Raw genomic sequence first — 25,209 nt, 5'->3', positions numbered from 1 at the left:
CTCTAGCCTCGCGGATTGCCCTGATTTTTTAGTATGTGTATATTTCAAGCATGCTGATTCTGAAAAAGTATGTTTTATGTGAATGGCATGTATATATTGGAAGTTATTAATATTTTGTAAAAACTGTATTTCTCTGCCTGTGATAATTATATTAACCATTGTGTTCAGTAATCATATCACAGGCAGAGGGGCGAATTTTGTGTGGGAGTGTCTGTGTGTATTGTACTGATTGGTTGTATTTCAAAACCCTGTGGGCAGTACTATGTTTGTGGATTGTGAATAAAAGAGGCTGTATGTGCCAGTACAGTCAGTTCTACTTCACCCTAAATCTGAGTCCTGTCTCTTCTTGGGGGAATCTGCTACAAGGGATTGCTATGCTCTGCATATTCCCTTGCTATAATCACTGAGCTCTTGTAAGAGCTTGTTCCTGTCTTGCACTCTGAAAGAGTCTACGGTGGTTATGGTGTCAGCTGGAGTGCTTGGAGCCTTCAGGAAGCGCTAGTAGCATCCTTCAACGGAGGTACCCAGTCGGGGTGCCAGGTGATCTGTTACAGTGTATAATACTGAATCACACCATGTGCAGTTTATTTTGAAATTGTCATTCACTACTTATCTTGTGATAAATCCAGAACGGCTTCCAGCATCATTATTTGTTCACACTATTATGCAGGCTGAATCTATTAAAGGACCACTCTAGGCACCCAGACCACTTCAGCTTAATGAAGTGGTCTGGGTGCCAGGTCCAGCTAGGGTTAACTAATTGTTTTATAAACATAGCAGTTTCAGAGAAACTGCTATGTTTATCAATTAGTTAAGCCTTCCCCTATTTCCTCTAGTGGCTGTCTCACTGACAGCCGCTAGAGGCGCTTGCGTGATTCTCACTGTGAAAATCACAGTGAGAGCACGCAAGCGTCCATAGGAAAGCATTATGAATGCTTTCCTATGTGACCGGCTGAATGCGCGCGCAGCTCTTGCCGCGCATGCGCATTCAGCCGACGGGGAGGAACGGAGGCGGAGAGGAGGAGGAGAGCTCCCCGCCCAGCGCTGGAAAAAGGCAAGTTTTACCCCTTTTCCCCTTTCCAGAACCGGGCGGGAGGGGGTCCCTGAGGGTGGGGGCACCCTCAGGGCACTCTAGTGCCAGGAAAACGAGTATGCTTTCCTGGCACTAGAGTGGTCCTTTAAGTTTGATGTTGGTGATGGTGACTGATGTCATATAGACAGACCCCTCTTTACTTGCATATTTATTTATTTTTACTATTTTGGGTGTTATTGTAAGGTAATGATTTTGAATGATTTTAATATAGATATTGGAGTTTTCTTTGGTTTTTTTGTACCTAGTTGTCTCAAGTTACATTGTGTAGCATAAACTAAACTTTTCAATTAAGATAATGATTTGCAAAATTTATACTTGCTGTCACTAACCGTATAAATGTCTCTCAAGCGTTTTGACAGTTAATGTTATTTTTTTGTTTTCATCCAGGAAAAAATAGTAAGGCAAATGGTGGCATGAAATGAAAGAAATATATATTTTTTTTAATTTCCCATTATTTTCTTTTAGACTTTAAAAGATATTCGTATTTCTTGCTGGCAAAAGGCCAGTGATGTAGAAGAGCACAGACATGAAAGGTAAATTGTTTTAATGTGTTTAACAATTGTTTGTGTCAAACTTGCACAACTATAACACATGCTCTCTGGTTCAGACATGAGTTAAGGCTGCTTCAGTGCAGTCTATCTTTGAACATTGTGGCTTTCAAACCTATATGTGTAAGTGGTACTGTTTTAAATATCACAATTCTTATATGCAACCATGTATTTTGTATAGTAGTGACTGTAATGACAAAGAATGCAATATGAAAAAGGCATTTTTTTTTGTCTTCATTAAAAGAGAGCACTGTCCAATGGTGGCTAGCTAATACAGCCGATTATACGAAAATAAAAACATAAGCTTAAAAATGTACTTAAAAATCCCATCCTCAAACTTAAAAACAATGTTAATGGTATCTTGCATGAGGGTATTTAGGATCACTAAAAATAGGACAATAGTCCACAGTATGGATTAAAACAGGCTCTGATGGCACAGTTTGCATAACTTAAAACAATTAATATTTAGCAGTGTACAGAGAGAACGGCATTCATTAAACTGTGTTGTCACTTGAATTGTACTATAAAAATATTAATAGCTCAACTGCCCTGATGCCTCCCATCTGCTCTCTGTAACCTCCTCCTTTGGACTCACACAGATTTGTCTGACCACCATCTGCTAACATTTAACATCTGCATACCCCATACCAAAATTTCACCACCATCAACTCTCCAACCTCACAGAAACCTCAACTCCCTCGATCTCCAGCACTTCTCCACCAAACTCCAAACACTCCTTTTACCCATCTTAAATCTCAACTGCCCTAACTCTGCAACCACACTGTACAACTCCACTCTCTTCTCTCAACTTGACATCATGGCACCTCCTACAGTTAAACGCAGCAAGCGCCCCCAATTACAACCCTGGCACACCAAGCTGACCCGTTACCTCCAAAAATGTTCCAGAACTGCTGAACGCTGCTGGAGAAAGTCTCACTTTGCATCTGACTTTGTCCACTATAAATTTATGCTGCGCTCCTACAGCATGGCTCTTTCCTCTTCAAAAGTGAACTACTTCAACACCCTCATAAGCACACTGTCCCATTAACCCAAACACCTGTTTCACACTTTTGATGCTCTTCTTCGCCCTGTGACTCCCCCTCCTTCCACCACCTTGTCTGCCACAAACTTTGCATCTCATTTCACTGAGAAGATCTCTACAATCAGGAACGAGATCTCTAATCTCTCTCCTACCCCTATCAATACAACACCCAACCCCACTCCTCCTGCCATCCTATGCTCATTTGCACCTGCTACAGCACAAGAGGTCTCTGCTCTGCTCCTGTCCTTCCGCCCCACCACCACCAGCTCCCTCGATCCTATTCCCTCGCATCTCATCCGCACTTTGTCTCCCTCTATTGCTCTACCTCTCGCTAACATCTTCAATCTCTCCCTTTCCTCTGGCACATTTCCCTCACCCTTCAAACATGCAACTATAACCCCAATTCTGGAAAAGCCCAACCTTGATCCCAACTCCCCATCCAACTACCGCCCTATCTCGCTACTGCCATTTGCCTCCAAGATCCTCGAGAGAGAGTTGTGTACGCCAGATTGACAGACTTTCTCAAATCCAACTCTCTGCTTGACCCCCTACAGTCTGGATTCCGCGCTGGTCACTCTGTTGAAACTGCTGTGACCAAAGTATAAAATGACTTAATTGCTGCTAAATCTCCCGGCCAATACTCTATCCCATCCTCCTTGATCTTTCTGCCGCCTTTGACACTGTTGATCATCAACAGCTTCTTCACATTCTCCGTAACTTTGGTCTACGGGATACTGCTCTCTCCTGGTGCTCATCCTACCTCTCCCAGCGCTCTTTCAGTGTTTCTTTCTCTGGCACTGCCTCTTCTCCCCAACCCCTCTCTGTCGGCGTCCCCCAAGGTTCTGTCCTCTGCCCCCTACTGCCTCCTTTGGTAAACTCATCAGCTTCTTTGGCTTCCAATATCATTTATATGCAGATGACACACAAATCTACCTGTCCTCCCCTGATCTCTCTCCACCCACCTTGACTCGTGTTTCTAACTGCCTCTCTGCTATTTCCAAATGGATGGCTGCTCACTTCCTTAAACTCAACCTGTCCAAAACAGAACTTCTAGTTTTTCCTCCCTCAAGTGCTGCTACTCCTGTGTCTGTCTCCATCCAAGTCAACAGCGCTACTATCACTTCTACCTCGCAAGCTCACTGCCTAGGGGTTCTTCTTGATTCTGACCTCTCTTCTACTCCCCATGTCCAATCGATAGCCAAATCCTGTCGCTTCCAACTTAAGAACATAGCGCGCATCCGCCCATATCTAACGCCGGACGCGGCTAAGGTACTGGTTCATGCTGTTGTTCTCTCTCGCCTTGACTATTGCACCGGTCTTACATGTTCCCAGCTTGCAGCTGCAAAACAGCTTATTTTCCTGTCCGGTCGCACCTCCCATGCCTCCACGCTCTGTCAGTCCCTGCATTGGCTTCCAGTTAGATACAGGCCCAATTCAAAATTCTGGCGCTTGCTTACAAATCCCTACGTAACGCTGCTCCAACATACCTATCCTCCCTCATACACAAGTATGTCCCATCGAGACCACTGCGCTCAGCCCAAGACCTACGCCTATCCTCTGCCCGTATCCCTACCTCTGATGCTCGCCTTCAAGACTTCTCCAGGGCTGCTCCTCTTCTGTGGAACTCCCTTCCCTCCTCAATTCGACTTTCACCCAGCCTCCACTCCTTCAATAAATCTTTGAAAACTCACTTCTTTATTAAAGCATATCAATTACACTGTCAGCAGGTTTCTCATCCCCCACCCCATGACTCCTTTCCTGCAACTGTCAAAAAGGACGTACCAAGCACCCTTCTCTAACAAACTATTTAATTCCCCTACTTTAACCCTTTGTGTCACTATACCCCACTCCCTCTAGCATGTAAGCTCATCGAGCAGGGCCCTCAACCCCCTCTGTTCCTGTACGTCCAGTGGTCTGATCTCAATTATGTGTCTGTTAGTCCACCCATTGTACAGCGCTACGGAATTTGTTGGCGCTATATAAATAATATAATAATAATAATAATAAGATTGTAACACAGTGGTGGAGGATGAAGAAGGAAAGGGGGTAAGGAGGAGAAACAATAGAAGACTCCCTGCACATTTGGAGTTTCTATTTTCTTGGCCAGGGAAACAGCTGTCCCAGATGGACTTACTTTTTCAAATTTCTCTTGCTTGCCATGTGATCTGTGCGTTATTTCCTCGTTATGACCAACATAATGGTGAGGATAGTTTGACTGTGGTTGTAGTTTATGTGATTGTAGGATGTGGTTGTTCCAGCAGTATATAAATATTTATCCAATGGAGCAGAGAAAGGAGGCTTGTAGTGATGTAAATTTTGTTTTGGGTACATTAACTGGAAGTACTTGGGTTTTGACTATATTGTTTTTATAAAATTATACTATTAGTTGTCTAATATCTTGCACTGCTAGGAGAGATCTGAAGCCATTCATTCAGTGATTAGTTAAGATCTTGGCAAATAATATAGTGTCCTACAGGCCTGAAGTTGGCACAAGTGAAACATAGAAAGTGACGGCAGATAAGACCCATTCAGCCCATCTAGTCTGCCCATTGTTCTAAATACTTTCATTAGTCCCTGACCTTATCTTATATTTAGGATAGCCTTATGCCTATCCCACGCATGCTTAAACTCCCTCACTGTGTTAACCTCTACCAATATAGCTGCAATGCTATTCCATGAATCCACTACCCTCTCAGTGGTGGGCAGTTTTCCTGGTTTTGTTAAGTAAATGAGATGCGTGGCTTACATTTCTGCTGGAATATCTGCTGTGTCTATCATTTTATTGAATTAAGTAGTTAATTATGGGACTAGTAAGTTGGAGAACATCAAGTAGTATAGGTTGTAAAAACCATCTGGTTCTGGCACTTTGGTTTTTGGCAGGCTACGTATACAGGTGATCAGGGCCAGATTAAGAACCCAGTGGGCCTGGTGCTGACCATTATGATGGGCCTAATTACAAAATCTTATTGACCATAAACATTAAAACAGTACTACCTCTTAAACGTCATGTATGTGATGTGGAGATGGTGCTGGAGGGAAACTCATAGGATGCAGCTATGAGAAAACACATACCCTATGCTAATCTCAAGCTTTCATCTTTCAAGTAAACAGCAGTGTCCAGTAAAGCAGGAAGTCTATGGATGGGGTGAAAGGATGGGCCACTGACACAAATCACATAACCAGAACTGCCGAAAGGGGCGAACATACACAAAAAGGGGGCATGTCTGTGTCCCCATGTCTCTCAGTCCCTTAGTGTCTGTGTCCCCATGTATCCCAGTGTCCCCATGTCACTAGGACACTAGGGGACACTGAGATACTAGGGAACACTGGGAGACCTGGGGACACTGGAGACTTGATAAATACCTGGGTACAGGTCAAAACATTGCGGTGTTCAATAAACCTTCTTAAATCTATCACAGTGAGTGCCTGAGATTTTTTTATTTTATATTAGGATACACTAAGACACTTGGGGGCACTGTTAGACATGGGTATACTGGTAGACTAGGGGATTCTGAGTGACTAGGGGAAACTGAGGCACTAAGGACACTGAGACATTATAGATACTGAGAGACACCAGGGACACTGGGAGACATTGGGCACTGACACACTCTGATACACAGGGGACACTGCGATACATAGGGGACACTGAAGACTTGATAAAGACCTGGGTACAGGTCGAAATGTTGTGGTGTCCAATAAACCTTCTTAAATCTATCACAGTGAGTGCCTGAGATTTTTTCTTTTATACTAGGGGACACTAAGACACTTGAGACTAGGGGGCTTTGGGAGACTAGGAAACGCTGAGACACTAGGGACACTGGCATACTACGGATATTAAGAGACACTGGGAGACATGGGGATACTGTGATACTAGGGACACTGGCTGGGAGATATGGGGACACTGGGAGTGGCCCATGTCTCCCAGGTCTCAGTCGCCCAGTGTCCCCATGTCTCCCAGTGTCCCCTAGTGACTCAGTATCCATATGTCCCTCTAGTGTTTGTATCCCCATGTCTCCCAGTGTCCCTTGGAGTCTGTGTCCCCATGTCTTCCAGCATTCTGATGTCACTAGGACACTAGGGGACACTCTGAGACATGGGGACCCTGATATACATGGGCATTCTGGGACACTAGGGGACTCTGGGAGACACAAGGGACACTGGCTGGGAGACATGGGGATACAGAGACTAGGGGCCACTGGGAGACATGGGACCAATGTGTCCCTAGCGTCTCAGGTTCCCCAGTGTCCCTATGTCTCCCAGTGTCTCAGCGTCCCAAAGTCTCTCACCGACCCCATGTCTCGCAGACTCAGGGCTGCTGTCTGGACTATCTGTGCAGAGCTGCTCCCCCGCGGATCAGTGTGTAGAGAGAGGCAGGGAGGGAGATGCTGTAACTTCTTATCCCTGCCTCTCTCCACACAAACAGTGACCTACTGGCCAGCGCTGGTATTGCAGAATAATCTCGGTTTATACTAAGACAGACATTTGTATTGCCAGTTATACTGCAATACCGGCACCGGCTAGGTAGCCTCAAATACCTGAGAAATACTTCTGAGAAACACCTGGCAACCATAAGAAATACATGAGAAATACCTGGCAACCCTAAGAGAAGTGTGTTAAAACATTTTTTTTTTTTTTTTTTTTTAAATCCATGGGCCTGGGCCTGGGCCTGGAGCTGCAGCTCTATCAGCCCCTATGTTAATCCGGCCCTGCAGGTGATACTTGAAAAATTATAATATTGTGCAAAAGTTCATTTATTTCAGTAATGCAACATAAAAGCGGAAACTAATATATGAGATAGACGCATTACATGCAAAGCAAGATAGTTCAAGTTGTGATTTGTCATAAGTGCGATGATTATGGCTTACATGTAATTATTTTCTCTTCTCTGATGGGGGCAATTAGAAGTTGGGCTTGGTCTAGTAAAATTACTGCTAGTGGCACATCTGTGAGGTAGGTGTTACTATCTATTTGTGATGGATTGTTCATCTCTGTATTGTCAGGCAAGCTGTACAAGGTTGTGTAGAATTTAGCAAATTCATTCAATGAGTGACTGAGTTGGTCACCGTCACCCCATCTGAGTTGATAAGAAAAAGTATCCTGTTCTGTATATCTCTCATTTTGAGTTTAGCAGCTAACATTTTTCCTGTTCTATTTAGAATAGTAAATGTGATTTATATTACACATGGCTCATAGTTACATAGTTAGATAGCTGAAAAGAGACTTGCGTCCATCAAGTTCAGCCTTCCTCACACCTGTTTTTTGCTGTTGATCCAAAAGAAAAAAAAAAAAAAAAAAACCCCAGTTTGAAGCACAATTTTGCAACAAGCTAGGACAAAAAATTCCTTCTTGACCCCAGAATGGCAGTCAGATTTATCCTTGAATCAAGCAGTTATTACCCTACATTGAAAGATTATATCCTTGAATATTCTGTCTTTGCAAGTATGCATCTAGTAGCTGTTTGAACATCTGTATGGACTCTGATAAAACCACTTCTTCAGGCAGAGAATTCCACATCCTGATTGTTCTTACAGTAAAAAAACCTTTCCTTTGCCTTAGACGAAATCTTCTTTCTTCCAGTCTAAACGCATGGCCTCGTGTCCTATGTAAAGTCCGGTTTGTGAATAGATTTCCACACAATGGTTTGTATTGGCCCCGAATATATTTGTATAATGTTATCATATCCCCTCTCAGGCGACGTTTTTCTAAACTAAATAGGTTTAAATTTGTTAACCTTTCTTCATAGCTGATATGTTCCATTCCTTTTATTAATTTTGTAGCCCGCCTCTGCACTTTTTCTAGTGCCATGATATCCTTCTTTAGAACAGGTGCCCAAAATTGCACAGCATATTCAATATGTGGTCTCGAGCTCGAGCAGTGTCTTGCAATTCTAGAGCTTTTAGTTGTTTGGGAGATGCGCTTAAATAGTTCCCTGGTGGGATAATTCTTATTGATGGCTTCTACTTCTGAGAGCAGTTTTGTGAGTTTATCAGATTGTTGAATCCATTTCCATTTTTTGATGGAGCCCTGTTGTATATGTCCTCTGATGACAGCTTTGTGTGCTAACTATGTGTTGAAGATATCAGCTGGAGTAGTTGTGTTGCAGTTGAAAAATAATGACATGTAAGTAATAATATTACTATCTTATCAAAGAGCAAACGTTTTGTTCTGCCTCAATGAGCCTCATGTGATGGTCTGGGTGAGAGATTGCAGATTGAAAGAAACGGTTAAGCATTAATCAATACGTGAATATTTTTGATGCAAAAAAATCTATATAACCGTGGTCAGTAGGGTTATGTTCCTTCGATGTATCATGTAGTTGGTATTTATTTAGAACATCTTTTAGTTTAGTGCTCATCTGTAGAGCCGCTGTGGACAGTGCTTTCCCCCTAAGATCTATGGAGTCTACTCTAAAAATCTCCACTAATCACTAGTCTTTATTTCCTTATCTTTTCTATTTTAGCAAAACCTTGTGTAAGAAAGTGGATTTAAAAAGAATTAGGCACATGAAGAGATACTATTGATGTATGTTCATTATTTAGCAATCCTTCCAGAAGCAGAAATCTACCTTCTGGATCTTCTTATTTGTTGTTTAACTGAAAGGTCCAGTCTTTATGGAACAAGATTGAGACTGCTTTGGTTTTAGTTTGTGAGCAAGCATAAAACCCTATTGTGTGTTTGGTAGAATATAGACTTGGGAGAGCACAAATGTGTCTCTATTATGCACATAATTGTTGCTTTAAAGCTGTTTGCATCTTTTAGCAAAATACAGCACTTATGGGGGCTGTTGAGACCCTTATCATTAATAAAGTAGATAAAAGAAAGATGATGTCATTTTGGGTCATAGGAACTACTCTATTTGTAACCGCTACATAAACCGATCCCAAAAACATCCAAGGTGTATACGGAAGCTCTTAATTATTTTAGATTTATTATTTTTGTGGGAATCTAAACAGGGGAGTCTTCCTTGAGGTCGAGGGGGATATGGAAAGTAGAAGAAGGATAAGAAATGCAATCAAAACAAACAACATAATGTGCCTTGCAAAAGTATTCACCCCCCACTTTTTACCTACTACCTTAATCCAATAGGTAGTTAAAAAATTACAGATGAAAATGAAGGAAAAGGGACCTCAGTTAAGAAAATGGATAAATGAGGCATTTATTACACATGAGTTTACAGAGGAAAAAGTTCTATTTCAACTGTCAAAAGTAAAGACAAATAAGTCGATTGGACCTGATGGAATACACCCAAAGCTATTAAAAGAGCTTAGTGGTGTACTAGCAAAACCATTAACAGATTTATTTAACCAATCATTGTTAACAGGAGTAGTCCCAGAAGATTGGAAGTTAGCGAATGTTGTGCACATTCACAAGAAAGGTAATAGGGAGGAGTCGGGCAACTATAGGCCAGTAAGCCTTACTTCATTAGTGGGGAAAGTGATGGAAACCATGTTAAAGGATAGGATTGTTGAACATCTAAAAACACATGGATTTCAAGATCAGAGACAACATGGGTTTACTTCAGGGAGATCATGCCAAACTAATCTTATTGATTTTTTTGATTGGGTAACTAAAATTATAGATCAGGGTGGTGCAGTAGACATTGCTTACCTAGATTTCAGTTAGGCTTTTGACACTGTTGCACATAGAAGGCTTATCAATAAACTACAATCTTTGAGTTTGGATTCCAATATTGTTGAATGGGTAAGGCAGTGGCTGAGTGACAGGCAACAGAGGGTTGTAGTCAATGGAGTATATTCGAAGCTTGGGCTTTTCACCAGTGGGGTACCTCAGGGATCTGTACTTGGACCCATTCTCTTTAATATTTTTATTAGTGATATTGCAGAAGGTCTTGATGGTTTGCGGATGATACTAAGATATGTAACAGGGTTGATGTTCCAGGAGGGATAAGCCAAATGGCAAATGATTTAGGTAAACTAGAAAAATGGTCAGAGTTGTGGCAACTGACATTTAATGTGGATAAGTGCAAGATAATGCATCTTGGACGTAAAAACCCAAGGGCAGAGTACAGAATATTTGATAGAGTCCTAACCTCAACATCTGAGGAAAGGGATTTAGGGGTGATTGTTTCTGATGACTTAAAGGCAGGCAGACAATGTAATAGAGCAGCAGGAAATGCTAGCAGAATGCTTGGTTGTATAGGGAGAGGTATTAGCAGTAGAAAGAGGGAAGTGCTCATGCCATTGTACAGAACACTGGTGAGACCTCACTTGGAGTACTGTACACAGTACTGGAGACCATATCTTCAGAAGGATATTGATACCTTAGAGAGAGTTCAAAGAAGGGCTACTAAACTGGTTCATGGATTGCAGGATAAAACTTACAAGGAAAGGTTAAAGGATCTTAACATGTATAGCTTGGATGAAAGACGAGACAGGGGGGGATATGATAGAAACATTTAAATACATAAAGGGAATCAACACAGTAAAGGAGGAGACTATATTTAAAAGAAGAAAAACTACCACAACAAGAGGACATAGTCTTAAATTAGAGGGGCAAAGGTTTAAAAATAATACCAGGAAGTATTACTTTACTGAGAGGGTAGTGGATGCATGGAATAGCCTTCCATCTGAAGTGGTAGAGGTTAACACAGTAAAGGAGTTTAAGCATGCGTGGGATAGGCATAAGGCTATCCTAACTATAAGATAAGGCCAGGGAGTAATGAAAGTATTTAGAAAACTGGGCAGACTAGATGGGCCGAATGGTTCTTATCTGCCGTCACATTCTATGTTTCTATGTTTAATAGAAAATCTGTGGTCAGACTTAAAGATTGCTGTTCATAAGCTCAAACCATCCAACTTGAAGGAGCTGGAGCAGTTTTGCAAAGAGGAATGGGGAAAAAAATCCCAGTGGTAAGATGTGGCAAGCTCATAGAGACTTATCCAAAGCGACTCTACAAAGTATTGGCTTTAGGGGGGTGAATAGTTATGCACATTGACTTTTTCTGTTATTTTGTCCTATTTGTTGTTTGCTTCACAAAAAAAAAAAAAATCTTCAAAGTTGTGGGCATGTTCTGTAAATTAAATGATGCAAATCCTCAAACAATCAATGTTAATTCCAGGTTGTGAGGCAACAAAACATGAAAAATGCCAAGGGGGTGAATACTTTTGCAAGGCACTGTAAATTAACTATATGCAATAAAACAAAATGCAGTATGGCATAAACAGCAAGTGCTAATAAAATATTTGCACTGTCAATAAAATAGAGACCTAAGAAGCATTCACTAGTCTGGTGAAGAGAAAAAGAAAGTCTAAAGCAAACACAGAGATAAATGGTATGTATAATTTAACGTGAAACTGTCGTGACAGGTTCACTTTAAGTAATGTAGGTTATATTCGTTCATCAAGTTTTTCTAGCTGTTAAAAATGGAATGAGGTCAGTTGAGATCACCCTCTTTTCTCTTCTCTCTGTCTTGTAGCGTTTTTTTTAACTATGAAAAAAACATTGTGAAATATACTGGGTGAGAACGGATTGATTAAATGATGTAAGCACTGTTTTACCAATACCTTGATGTGGTGCTTGGTCCCACATTGAAAAATAAGCCCATTAAAACAAATAGGGTTTAGTGTAAAGCATACACTGATTTATTCTGTAATGATCAGTGCTCAACCTATTGGTGTTATTAGGAAGCTGTAGACTTTGTATTTCTTCATTTGTGTTCTTAACATCACTGCAATGCATAACCTTAGGTTAAAGGGACAATATAGTCACCAGAACAACCACAGCTTAATGTATTTGTCCTGTTCAGTATAGTCAGTCCCTTCAGATTTTTTGCAGTAAACACTGTCTTTTCAGAAAAAAGGCAGTGTTTACATTACAGCCTATGGATACCTTATGTGGCCACTCCTCATATGGCTACTAAATGTGCTTTCTAGGGCACCTTTAGTAGCCCTCTGCATGGAGACACTGAACTTTCCTCAATTAATATCTATGAGGAGATGCTGGCTGGCCAGGACATTGTTTTGCTCCACCTCCCGGCCTACCCTTTTGGCTGAGATCCATCAGAATTGACTATCTCAGCCAATCCAATGCTTTCCTATTTTAAAGCATTGTGACTAGCTGAGATAATCACCAGCAGACTGGAAAAAAAGGTTTTACTATATATAGGTGAGCAAGGTAGGGCCAGGGGGGCTAGATGCTGTTTTATAGGGTGAGGCATACATGTTTGTGTTCCTTTCATTGTTTGGGGCGTGTGACCCTGCTGAGAGTGTTGAAACTGTAACTTTTTAGTGTGTGATAAAGTTTAGAAGCCAGATTTGTACTGCCATATGTCAAAATAATGCACTTGAAAACTTCATAGATTCTTAGGAATACAAAAGGACGCATCAAACTGCTAACCACTAAAATTGTGGATAGCCAGTGGATGTGGCTATAGTCATCACAGTAACTAAGGACTACTCACAGTGGGGGTAATCCAGAAAAAATACAATAACACAAAAAAGAAAAGTGAGCAAACATAAAGGTACCTAAACAGAGAGCCCTAGTATAACACTTAACCTTTAATAACACTAAAATTTGTAAAATAACATTGATCACTTAATTTAACCCCTTAAGGACCAAACTTCTGGAATGAAAGGGAATCATGACATGTCAAACATGTCATGTGTCCTTAAGGGGTTTATATTATATAATGTTAAATTAAGATAGCAACCTAAAACAGCTTGTCTTGCAATATGTGTTGGTCAGCATAGCTATGGAAATCCCTATAGCATAGCTATAGAAGTTGTGCAAAAAAGATACTGGTAGGGTGGTAGAGGGAGAGACTATTTAACCTAATCCAAATTGCTAAAAGAAAGTAATGGAAGACTATAGCTACTGAAACTACTTCCCCCCTTAAATCAAAGTTATGAGAAGACAAGATGGAATAACACACTCCACTAATAGATGACATCTATCCTAAAACATGCACAAAACCAAAAGGTTTGTATGTGTTTCTTATATGGAGGAAAAAAACTAAATTTATAAGTTGTAACTTCAGCTAATACAGAGACGTCTTCTTCTTTTTTCCTATACTAGAGGTAGGCAGCTAAAATCTTCAGTTACTTTCTTCTAAAAATTTGGATTAGGCTATATATTCTCTTTAGCGTTTAGGATTTTCTTTGTAATTGAGGCCAATTATATAAATATGTATCTCCTTCTACTCTCCCTTTTTGCACAACTTATTATGGGGATTTCTATACTGTAACACAGAGGGGTTTACATAATTAAGCATTACTATGCATGTGTCTGTGCTTGTTTGTTTTTTGGTTTTTAAGTAAACAGTGGCCACTCCTATTTTTTAGGATGCATATATTTATCCGTACCTTCCAACCGGTTTCTAATAATCTGTATATATTTATAATACATGTTGGAATTGATTAAACAATGATTCGCAATATAATCTGCATTTCGAATTTATATATCCTAATAATAGTTTGGAAAACCACTGTTTTTTTTTTTCAGAATAAAGCATGTCTTGTGTTTCAATTATTTATGTATTTATTTATTTATGTTTTAGGTGGGGATATTCTACCAGTGGAGAGGTAAGATAATATTCCTCAGATAAATATGGTATCCAGATTATGATGTGCAGTAATGCTTCCAGTTTATTTGCTTGTCAAAAGCCTTAGCATATTGCTTTTTTCTACTCTTAGGTGATATGACCAAACAAGGTTAATGTACATTATTAGGTCCATTAGTTTATATTTGCTACTTTTGTTTATTTAATGACAGGCCTTTTGGCTATAAATATCCAAATTACTCAGAAATACTAGTACATGCAAGATAACATTTTTCTGCCATTAGTCTATATATTTCTATTTTAGGTTCTTCTTGTGTGCCTTGTAAAATGTGCCTCTGTTCCCGTGTGTCCAACTTGTTTGGTTACAACTACATGTCTGTTCGTCCACCCACTGTAAAGCGCTGCGGAATTTGTTGGTGCTATATAAATAATTTAATAATAATAATAATTAGAAACTCAACATTTTCCTTAAAGGGATACGCTAAGCATTAAAACAAGTTTAGCTCCTGCAATGTTACGGTTTATTTCCATTTAGGAGTTTGTATGTGTTTGTTTCACCATACATTAAGGGTTTCTCTTCAAGTGCACCAAAGCATATTCTATACTGTTTTTTTTTTTTTCCAAAGGACAGAAAGGGCTTTCTTTTATTATCGTACATGTACAACGTTAAGTGGAATTTAAAAAATGTAAAAATGGGGAAAAAATTAAAACCGTCATTTTTCACATTTCTGCTTATAATAATTTTTACACAGCCAGTGCATTTAAAGAAAAAAAAAAAAACGCAAAATAGATTCACGTGTCAGTCTTGATTGTTATATGCCTATATTGTTTATGATCTCAATATGCTTTTGGTAGCGAACGCTAATCCTATATCAAGTCCTTCTAGCGCTACACCAACCCTACCTCTGTCCCTATGCTTACACCGTATACCTACTCTAACCTCACTCCTAATCTTAACACTACACTATTCCTAATTATAAAACATTGGAAACGCTGGCCCCCCTTGGACTGAATGAGAAGAACCCACTTTACTGCTTTTTACCCAGAAGATAATAATGAATATTCAATTATTTCTTTCAGGGTAGAAGAGAGGTTTGAGCCTTTGTAAAAAAATGCAATGTTTAGGAGATCTTCCTTTTTTGCTAATTCAGTATTCAGCATCTCTAGCTATCAGTGTCCTGTTGATATATGGTTATATTAATTATTTACCCTACAACTTATGTTTGATAATGATATGGATTGATTCAACATTCATACAACTAACATGTTATGTGATAACTATAAACTATAATACATAGATTAAGGGTAGACATATCTTATGAATGCTGTGATACATCATTAATATAATATTGCATGTTGTTAATGCAGGAGGAATCAGTGACCATGATAGTAACAATATAGATGGATAATCATAATTGGCATTTATGAGCACGATATATTAGTGTTTTGTTTATATCATGGCCATTGAAGCCCGGCTTTTTCGCTGTGGAGATGATGATACAATGTATGTAAATAGTTGTAAATATGTAATTTATTGTTTATAGACACTTTGTCTCAACATTACCACTCACTTAACTATTCACTCCTGTGAGGGTTGGTAATTGCCTCACCCATGATATTCTTTTCACATGATACACGTCACTTAAAACTTAATTGAACCTCAGTTCTGTTCCAATCATGTTTCAGTAGTGTGTATTTAATGAAATGACCCACACCATCAAACTGTCTTGAAAAAAGTCCGGCAAGGACTGAAACGTCGACACTTCTTTGCATTACTTGATGCTTGAATAAACAGCATGATTAGAAATATTATTTAGTCCTGTGAGTGCACTTCAACAAGAACATATATATATATATATATATATATATATATATATACACACAAAAAATGAAAGTAGGCGACAGACACACCTTAAAACAAAAAGCTCCCTCAAAGTATAATAAACAACAGAGATGAGTCAAATAGGGGAGATAAAGATAAATATATATATGAAAAACCCCTGCACGCCAACCAAAAAATCCAAAATACCTGGTGCTCTGGTTGCTAGATAATACATAAGGAAAGATACCGGCACTCCAAGGATTTATCATTCAAAAGTTCTTCTTTTATTCAAAAAATAATCGACGTTTCAGCTCCTCTAAGGAGCTTTCATCAGGACACAAAAAAACTTATATCTATATGGACAAACAAAGAAAAAGCAAAAGAAAGTTCAAATATAAGTCCAAGTGTGAATCCAAATGCTAAAACTTGCTGGAAGATAAAACCTCAAAGACAGGGTAGTTTCTCTGGAATGGGGTCAAATCAGAGTATTCCTGGCAGCTATATATGCAACAGAAAGAGAGAACTAATGGTGCAGAAAATCCCCGAATTACATAAAAATAAAAAAACGTCTATGGCCCTACTTACAATTGATAGAGCTTGACCTAGCTCTAGTCTGAATGGCATACAGTGATACAATCCCCACTTATAGGATACATGAGACGGTATAGGTAGGCAGATGTACCATCAGTATGAAGATCATAAAAAATGTAAGAGACAGCAATAGTGCTCACAGTATAAAAGGTACCAGGAGTATAGCATAAAGATGATACATCTGCCTACCTGTACCGTCTTTATTCTATGTTTCTATAAGGCTATCCTAACTATAAGATAAGGCTAGGGAATAATGAAAGTATTTAGAAAATTGGACAGACTAGATGGGCCGAATGGTTCTTATCTGCCGTCACATTCTATGTTTCTATTAAGAATAGGTACTCACATTTAATTGGGCAGACTAACTGCTAAATATGTAAGCGTAAGTGGTATAATCCCCACCGTGTATTCTTTTGGAGTAGTCCTCACTGGAACTTAAAATCGGATGACAGGTAGAAAATAATAAACAAGTAAAATGGCACACTTGCAGTGGAAAGAGGCCAAAATACCTTTATTAAAATACAATGTAAAACAAACAGTTAAAATATCCACAACGCATTTCACCAAAGTGGGTTTCTCAAGTGGAGGTAGAAAAACCTTTATCCCACCTATTTGACTCAGACCCTGTTAGGGATCTACCTTGAGGAGCTGAAAGCTTAGAATCACCACGGCAGTGCGCAATCTACTCAGGCACTTTGAACGCTGCATACAGCGCATCTGAAAATATTAGGCCCGTATAATGACCCCAGCAGTGGGAGCCACAGGTATCAGCTGGTAAAAGTTATTCACTAAACACCAGATGGATAATAGTCTGTGAAAATTGCCGAACTCCAGTTGGAATTCTGTCAGCATGACCAAATTTACAGCAATAGGCCAGATGCATTCAGTGTAGTGTTTAACATTTGTGTTTTTTGCATTTTAACCCTGTACAAAGTATTGGATCTGGAATATTTACAACGCACAGATTCAAACAAAAATGGAGCCAATGCATCCATGAGGATGGAGATTGTTCACATGCTTTTTAGCAAGCAAATATCCTTTGAAGCACTATTTGCCCACTGGCAAAGCTAGCAGCCAGCAGGAAAATCGTTTTTAAATAAACAAAAACTTGTGTTGTGAGGGTTTATCATGTGGTAACTGGCCTATTAAGAATCAATATAACACATTGTTAATATAATGGATGTGTAAAATCTCCATCATGCCCTCATACTATGGGACATATCTACGAAACATTGAGCAGACTGCAGCTGCTCACTTTAACTAAAAATCAGAGACTAATGAGGTAGTGATGCCCACATGCTAAGAAAGGCCCAGAGGACACTCAAATTAGCCCCAGTTGACAGAGGAGTGCCCCACGATTTAACTCTGCTCACATTCAATTTTCCAGCAGCGCATTAAATAATTATTTAAATGGTTGTAGCTGTGCTCACTTGGGCCAGTAAAATATAAGATGGGACTGTCAATGGTCCACTCCAGAGTCTCCAGCTGTAGGCCTTGGGTGAGTGCTTAAAGGAATACAAAGCTGTATTCCTAGCACTACCGATCCCCTCTCCCTCACGCCCCACCCACACCGGCGTGAATAAATGGTTAACCCTTTATTTACTTCCCTTATCCCAGCATCGATTTCCCTCAGCACTAGGTCGACACTCTTTGCCTTCCCACGTCTGGCAACAAGTGGGTGCTAATGTGCATGCATTAAATCAATGCTTTCCTATAGGGAAAAATCTGGCACTGCATGTCTTCATACAGAGTGTGAGCACGTCCAGCATCCGATACCGAACCAAAGATCCGTAACGATACATCAAGCGCATCTAGTGACTGTATGGGAGTCCGCAACTGGAGCAGACTCCGTGATCTAGAACTCTCTGGAACTGCAATGCTTTACATTTTTTTTACAGCAGTAAGTGCAAAAGGGACATTGCACTTAGACCACTTCAGTGAGCTGTTGTGGTCTGGGTACCTATAGTGTCACTTTAAAATGCAATAATGGAGTGTGGACAGGTCACTGTTTTATCTATTACCCCCACCCAAAACCAGCGAATGGAGGCTCTGTAAAAAAAACAAAAAAAAAATATTGGGGGTCTTACACTTCAACCTCAAACTCCACCTTATTCCTTCTTATAGGTAGAAGGTGGGGGTTACTAATTTATTTACTGATGGAACATCCTACTGTACCTGATCAAAAAATCAAGAAGGGGTGGACATGCTTCTGTCTACCCCCACCATGAGGTTTGAGGGTGGGGCATTAAAACAAAGGGGGTTGACATCCTACCCATGAACTTTGGATATTGAGGTTATTTAGGTGGTTGGACCCAAAAGACTTGTCTGTCAAAGCGCTATGGTTGGTTTACAATCCAGAGTGCTCTACTGACATTTCAAAGCATGGGACAGCTTTTATAAAGTATAAAAAGGCACTATCCACCTTAAAATCTCAATCAGCACAGAGCCCTCACATGAAGCACAGTTTCATTTTTGTTTGTCTTTTTTTTCTTTTTCATCAGTACTAGTAACCATAGCATCAGTTTAATATGAATTTTTATTTAGCCTTTATTGGCGCTGAACAAAAAAAGACTTTAAGACGAAAGAAGACTTTAGAAGGAAAGGAAAATATGAATTTTATTTTACCGGTATTCGATTTATTGGACCCACCTAACTATTTTTAGGGATTATTTTTTATTGAGGTGGTGGCTTGTGACTTGGAGACCGTTAGCAACCTGGGGTGGCCAGTTGTCCCTAACTTTTTGGTGTGCGTACAATTGACTGTAGCATGGACACTGCCTATATTTATTTAAAATAGTCCTCACCCACCCCCACTGGTGGGGGGGCTGGTGGAGGACAGTGGCATGTCATCCCCACCCTTCACCACCCCCAGTTATTACATTAGTAAACCCACTCACAGCCTATGGGTGGGGCTGGGGAGCAGTTTAGTCTCCACATACTCCACACAGAGCCTCAGCACACTGATTGTTAATGAGGGTAATTAGGTTTTACAGTGACTACATCCCGCCCCCCACACCCAAATTATTGAATTTTTAAAGTCCTGACTTAATGATTCTGGGTGGGGGAACCAGTGACAGATCCCCCTGGCCCTTGATCCAGACCAAATTGAGGCCCATCCTAATGGCCCCATACACAACTGATAGGTTTTTGCCCTTTTTTGTAATATATTTGGTGAGATTTTTCAAATTGATCTGTTTTAAAAAGTGTTGTAAATGACCATGGAAACCACTGAAAACTGCGTGTTTAGAAGGACTGCTTTTATATCATTTACATTTGAAATACTTTGATGCACTGTATCTAAACATTTTTTCTGTTTTTCCCACAGCTTGTCTATCATGCATTGCAGCTGGTAGCATTTGCGGTGCTTGCCATTTTAATTATGAGACTAAAGCTTTTTCTCACGCCTCATATGTGCATTATGGCTTCCTTACTATGTTCGCGACAGGTAAGTTATTAATGTTATACAACACGTGCTTTAGCATTGCATAATTATTTTATAATCCTGTTTTTAAAAGTAGTGGATATTCTTATAGAACATCCGAGAAGATAATTTATGTGTTTATTATAATTTTTAAAATAAGTAATTATATACTTTATTTTGCAAAATGGAGAAATAAAGTAAACAGAGTGCAGGTCAGGAGTCCGGATACAAGTCAAGGGCTCATGAGCTGCACCACTGTAACCACCTAATAGGGAGCTCCAATGAGGGGGGTAACCCTCCAAAATATGTAGGTAATAGGAGTAGGTGATGTGTAGAGTCCCACAAGGGGAAACCAACATCAGGAGAGCTCCACTGTATAAAAAATGAGGAAGGGAGGCCCTACCTTTAATCAATCTAAGGATAAAAAGGGATATGCAAACAAAAAGTATAAGTTGAAAAAAAGGAGAGATCTACTAAACGGTGCCCAGGGGATCAATTGTCTGGAGTACTAGCTAGCATCTAAGTTCCAGTTCCCCTAGTGTCCGACTGACAGGAAGGTAGTGTAAACTATGGTTATTGATTTTTAGGTGTTTATTTATTTGTTTATTTATAACTTTAGTAGGCAGAGTTGGTTCAGGTAGACACTAGTGGTTAGACCACAGTGTCGAGGTAACTTTTAGGGTGACTTGAGTTATTTATTTATTTTTATTTTATTATTTATTTATTTATTTTGTATTATTTCTTATTTTTTTTTTGTGAGGCTTTTCATCTGCGTTTAGACCTGATTACCCGGTCCCTTGTTCTCTGGGGACCCTGTGCCTCTTCTCTCTCCCTAACCTCGTTTACACTACCTTCCTGTCAGTCGGACACTAGGGGAACTGGAACTTAGATGCTAGCTAGTACTCCAGACAATTGATCCCCTGGGCACCGTTTAGTAGATCTCCCCTTTTTTCAACTTTTACTTTTTGTTTGCATATCCCTTTTTATCCTTAGATTGATTAAAGGTAGGGCCTCCCTTCCTCATTTTTTATACAGTGGAGCTCTCCTGATGTTGGTTTCCCCTTGTGGGACTCTACACATCACCTACTCCTATTACATACTTTATCTTTATATACAAATCTTTAGGCGTTGCTGAAATACAAAATCCCATCATCCCCTACCCATAGTCCCACTCAGTTACATTGCTAAATAATCTAAATTTCATATCTTAGCCCCAATCCACTAATTAGATAGATCCCCACAGACCCCACAACTAATTAGCACAATACCCAATCCTCATAACTCCCCAATTCCCATAGTCACATCGCCCCATGCCCATAATCCCCATAATCAACATATCCCAGTAACATAATCCCCTCACAACTGGATTTTAATTTCATCATCCTTTCACCATTATCCCTTCACTCAAGTTAAGACCATTAATTCCCTCACCCTACACCCACTTAATCTCCTCATCCAAGATCTGTAGACTCAATACACCAGTCCCTTTATCTACACACACTAGTCCCATATCAATTTATGCAACATAATTCCCTTATATCAGAGCCTTAATCCTCTAACTCCCTGCCCATGCCCACTTCACACCCATCCTCACACCCAGCCCCAATCACGTTAACTCATTCCATAACCCCAATCACATGGCCCGTCCGATAATTCAATACTAGTCACTTATCTCCTTATATAATACCATAAACTCTCAGCACCAATCACATTACTCGTTTTATAACCCCCACTCACCATACCCTTCCGTTCACTTTGAGTCACATTTCCTGTCCAATAATCTGATTACTTCTGACTTCAATCACATCTATCCTGCATTCTTACCAATACCATTACCAAGTCCATTCTGTAAATCTCAGCCCCACTTATTACACTCCTGATCATATCTATCCCTCATAGCATATATTAATCTATAGAGTAATGCAAACATTTTATATAGAGTATATGGTATATGTGCTTTTTTATTGTGACCATACATTGAAGTGTAATGCCTGCAGTCCCTTTGACACATGTATTATATTATTACATTTGTTGCACTCAACAAACTCATCCTTTATTTAACCCCTTAAGGACACATGACATGTGTGACATGTCATGATTCCCTTTTATTCCAGAAGTTTGGTCCTTAAGGGGTTAAAGGGACACTATACTCACCAGAACAACTACAGCTTTATGTAGTTGTTCTGGTGAGTATAATAGCTCCCTTCAGGAATTTTCATGTAAACACTGCCTTTTCAGTGAAAAGGCAGTGTTTACACTGCCCCTAGGGACACCTCCAAGTGGCCAATTCTTAGATGGCCATTTGAGGGGCTTCCTGGCTCAGTGCTGCACAGTATGCAGCCCTGCCGTTCAGTGTCCCCACGCTCTGCATAGAGACGCTGAATTTTCCTCATAGAGATGCATTGATTCAAATGTCACAAAGGGGGCGGAGCCTGCACCAGCAAACCTGTGCCATGCTGGAAATAAGGTGAGTTTTAAAGTTTTATAGGGGGGTTATGGGGTTCAAGCCACCTAAGTGGTGGGTTTAGCACTATAGGGTCAGGAATACATGTATGTGTTCCTGACCCTATAGTGATCCTTTAAGCTGCAGCAATATAGTAGTCTAGGAGCCAATTTTGTTCTGCCAGTGATACTGGGCACTGGCACAGTGTCTGACTATTAGTGGTGGGTTTCACTTTAACTCCTTCTATATTATTGCTGTTTTAGACTTATTCGACAAAGCAAGTGGTAGATTTTATGGCATTCTATCAGAGTGTCTGCATGTCTATGTATAAGTGTGAATGCTCTAAAATCAAAACCTGCTTTTTACTAGCTCAAAACTCACATTTACAAATGTGCATAAGTTACTGTTGACATGTACCTTGCTGGATATGTGTGAAAGTACATTCTCTATCAGTTTAATTACAGTCACTTTCATTTTCATGAGAGGTGTGATATGCAGTATGTCTATGCTCATATATTGTAAGATGTAAAGGATTTAGAACATGTTTTACTGAACAATCAGTTCTATACAAAATATTACTAGGAAACATATGCTTAAAGGAACATTATTGCCCTGAAATGCATTGCTTTAATGGATTCAGAGCAATCCACAATTTATAACAGGCATATTAACTAGCAAATACAAAAATAACTCAATCACTTTTCTTAAAATTGTAAAATGCATCTTGCATATTAAATAGGTCAGCTGCTTATTTGCCCAAAAGTATGTTCTTGTTCTTGGCTTGAATATTTATTCTATTATCAATGTATAAAATATATTGTATATTCATTTATTATTGTATGTGCAGAAATGCTGGAAAGTTTATAAGAGAGTTGATACAGTGTAGATTTACAGTCCTTCTGGCAGGCGCAGAATAATTAGTGCACAAAGACAAATGTCTGTTTTAGGACAAAATGTTGCGTTAATTATGTCAAATATGCTTAAATATGCGTGTGCTGTTTTTTTTTTTCACTCCTCTTTTTGTGTGCTTGGGAATAGTAATTCCCATTACATCAGCGAAACTATAAACATTTCTGTGTGTGGCATTAAAGTAGTTTTAAAACACAATGGGTATTTTAGAGATACCACTCTAAAGAGGCATTATGAACATATTCCTCCATTTCTAAATTTGGCATTTTGACAGATTACTTTACCATGGCCATGTCTCATTTACTGTCGTTTAGCGGCAAACAAATTCAAGGTTTGTTTACTACAATAGACACTCGTAGGTATTTGGCATGTTTTGTTTTTACACATTTTAGGCATCCTTTTTACCACAAGTTTGTGTTAGAACTTTTATTGATGTTTTTTTTATGCACACATTACATTGTGTCTTTTATTTTGTGTCCAGCATGTGCTTACAATAATATTTTGAATATAAAGACACTCTATTTCTTGTTTTGTCAGTAACAAAAGAGCTAAACTTGTAACATTAAAAGTTCTAAACGGAATTGGCTACATGTTTTATTTGGCATACTTATTCATCTCACCAATTGGAATAAAAATAATATATTTTAAGGAAAGTGCTACTTGTAAATATTGCACTCTTGCAAACCTTTTCAATACAGTCATTTTATTAGCATTTGCCTTATTTTCTACAATAACATACTATTTAGCTATATAACCACATATCTTAGTAAATACCTATCAATGTTTTGTTTTTTTACCCCTATCCTATTGCTTACATGTGATCCAAAAATTCTCGTAATGATCCTAAGCATAATACAATTAAATCTAAATTAGTCCTACTGTGGAGGAAAAAAATCTATACTTTTAAACTGTTATTATTAGTTCCCTGATCACATTAAAGTGCAAAAAAATTAAAGAGTCCAAATATTGAATTAACCCCTTAAGGACACATGACATATCATGATTCCCTTTTATTCCAGAAGTTTGGTCCTTAAGGGGTTAAGAATATATGGTCATTTGTGAAGACTACTTGCTTACTTGATACATTTTTTTACAATCTCTGTGTGTGCAAGAGTGTATTTGTTTAAGCAAGGTTGTTTTGCCTGCCATTTGTTAGGCGGATATCTGCCTTGTTAGACCTGTCATATAGCTTATTTGTATGTTTCATTTTTTTTTATTTTTTTTTACAAAATTTTCATGTATCATGTATGCTTCTATTGTACCTTTTAATGGTAAGGATGAACAATGTATATATATCAGAGGGAGTGATTAGTTATCTAGTACAACCAATCAACCTGTGAGAGAAATTAAAATATTGATCTCAAATAAACCTCAAAATATTGATCTCTATAGTACCTGAACTCCATTTCAACTTCTTCTTTTAACCCCTTAAGGACCAAACTTCTGGAATAAAAGGAAATCATGACATGTCACACATGTCATGTGTCCTTAAGGGGTTAAACAGCAGTTAATTTACTATTTATAGTTTGTACTCCTACTCAGTGACTCAGTGGGAGATGTGTTCACACCTTACACATTCATGAGTTCTAAAGATATAGCTCGTACATACATTGGGTTTTGGAAACAAAATAACGGTGCAATCAGTGACATTACTACTCTATTTCATATATTACTCGACTATTATTAGGTATGTGCAAAATACGACAATCAAAGCTATAACCACAATAAAATCACCATAAAACACTTTGCGTATTCCCACAATACACTCACAGTAAACTTAAAAAGTTCACTTAAAAGAACGTTAAAAGTTTACTTGAACAAA

At 39.1% G+C, this 25,209-nt stretch overlaps 1 protein-coding gene across 3 annotated transcripts in view; it reads left to right on the top strand.

Annotated features, from left to right (window-relative positions):
- The window catches only part of DPY19L1 (dpy-19 like C-mannosyltransferase 1), a 212,274-nt gene that overhangs the window by 149,133 nt on the left and 37,932 nt on the right, over window positions 1-25,209 (top strand). For all 3 annotated transcript variants that reach the window (XM_063452080.1, XM_063452078.1, XM_063452079.1), the window contains exons 17-19: window positions 1,559-1,626; window positions 14,199-14,223; window positions 19,940-20,059. In XM_063452080.1, coding sequence (XP_063308150.1) covers window positions 1,559-1,626; window positions 14,199-14,223; window positions 19,940-20,059 — 213 coding nt within the window. The remainder of the gene's footprint in view (window positions 1-1,558; window positions 1,627-14,198; window positions 14,224-19,939; window positions 20,060-25,209) is intronic.

The sequence above is a fragment of the Pelobates fuscus genome, chromosome 4 (genome assembly GCF_036172605.1).
Source record: "Pelobates fuscus isolate aPelFus1 chromosome 4, aPelFus1.pri, whole genome shotgun sequence".
Lineage (NCBI taxonomy): Eukaryota > Metazoa > Chordata > Amphibia > Anura > Pelobatidae > Pelobates > Pelobates fuscus.
Note: the sequence above shows the minus strand (reverse complement) of the source record. Positions and strands in the feature narration are given on the sequence as shown.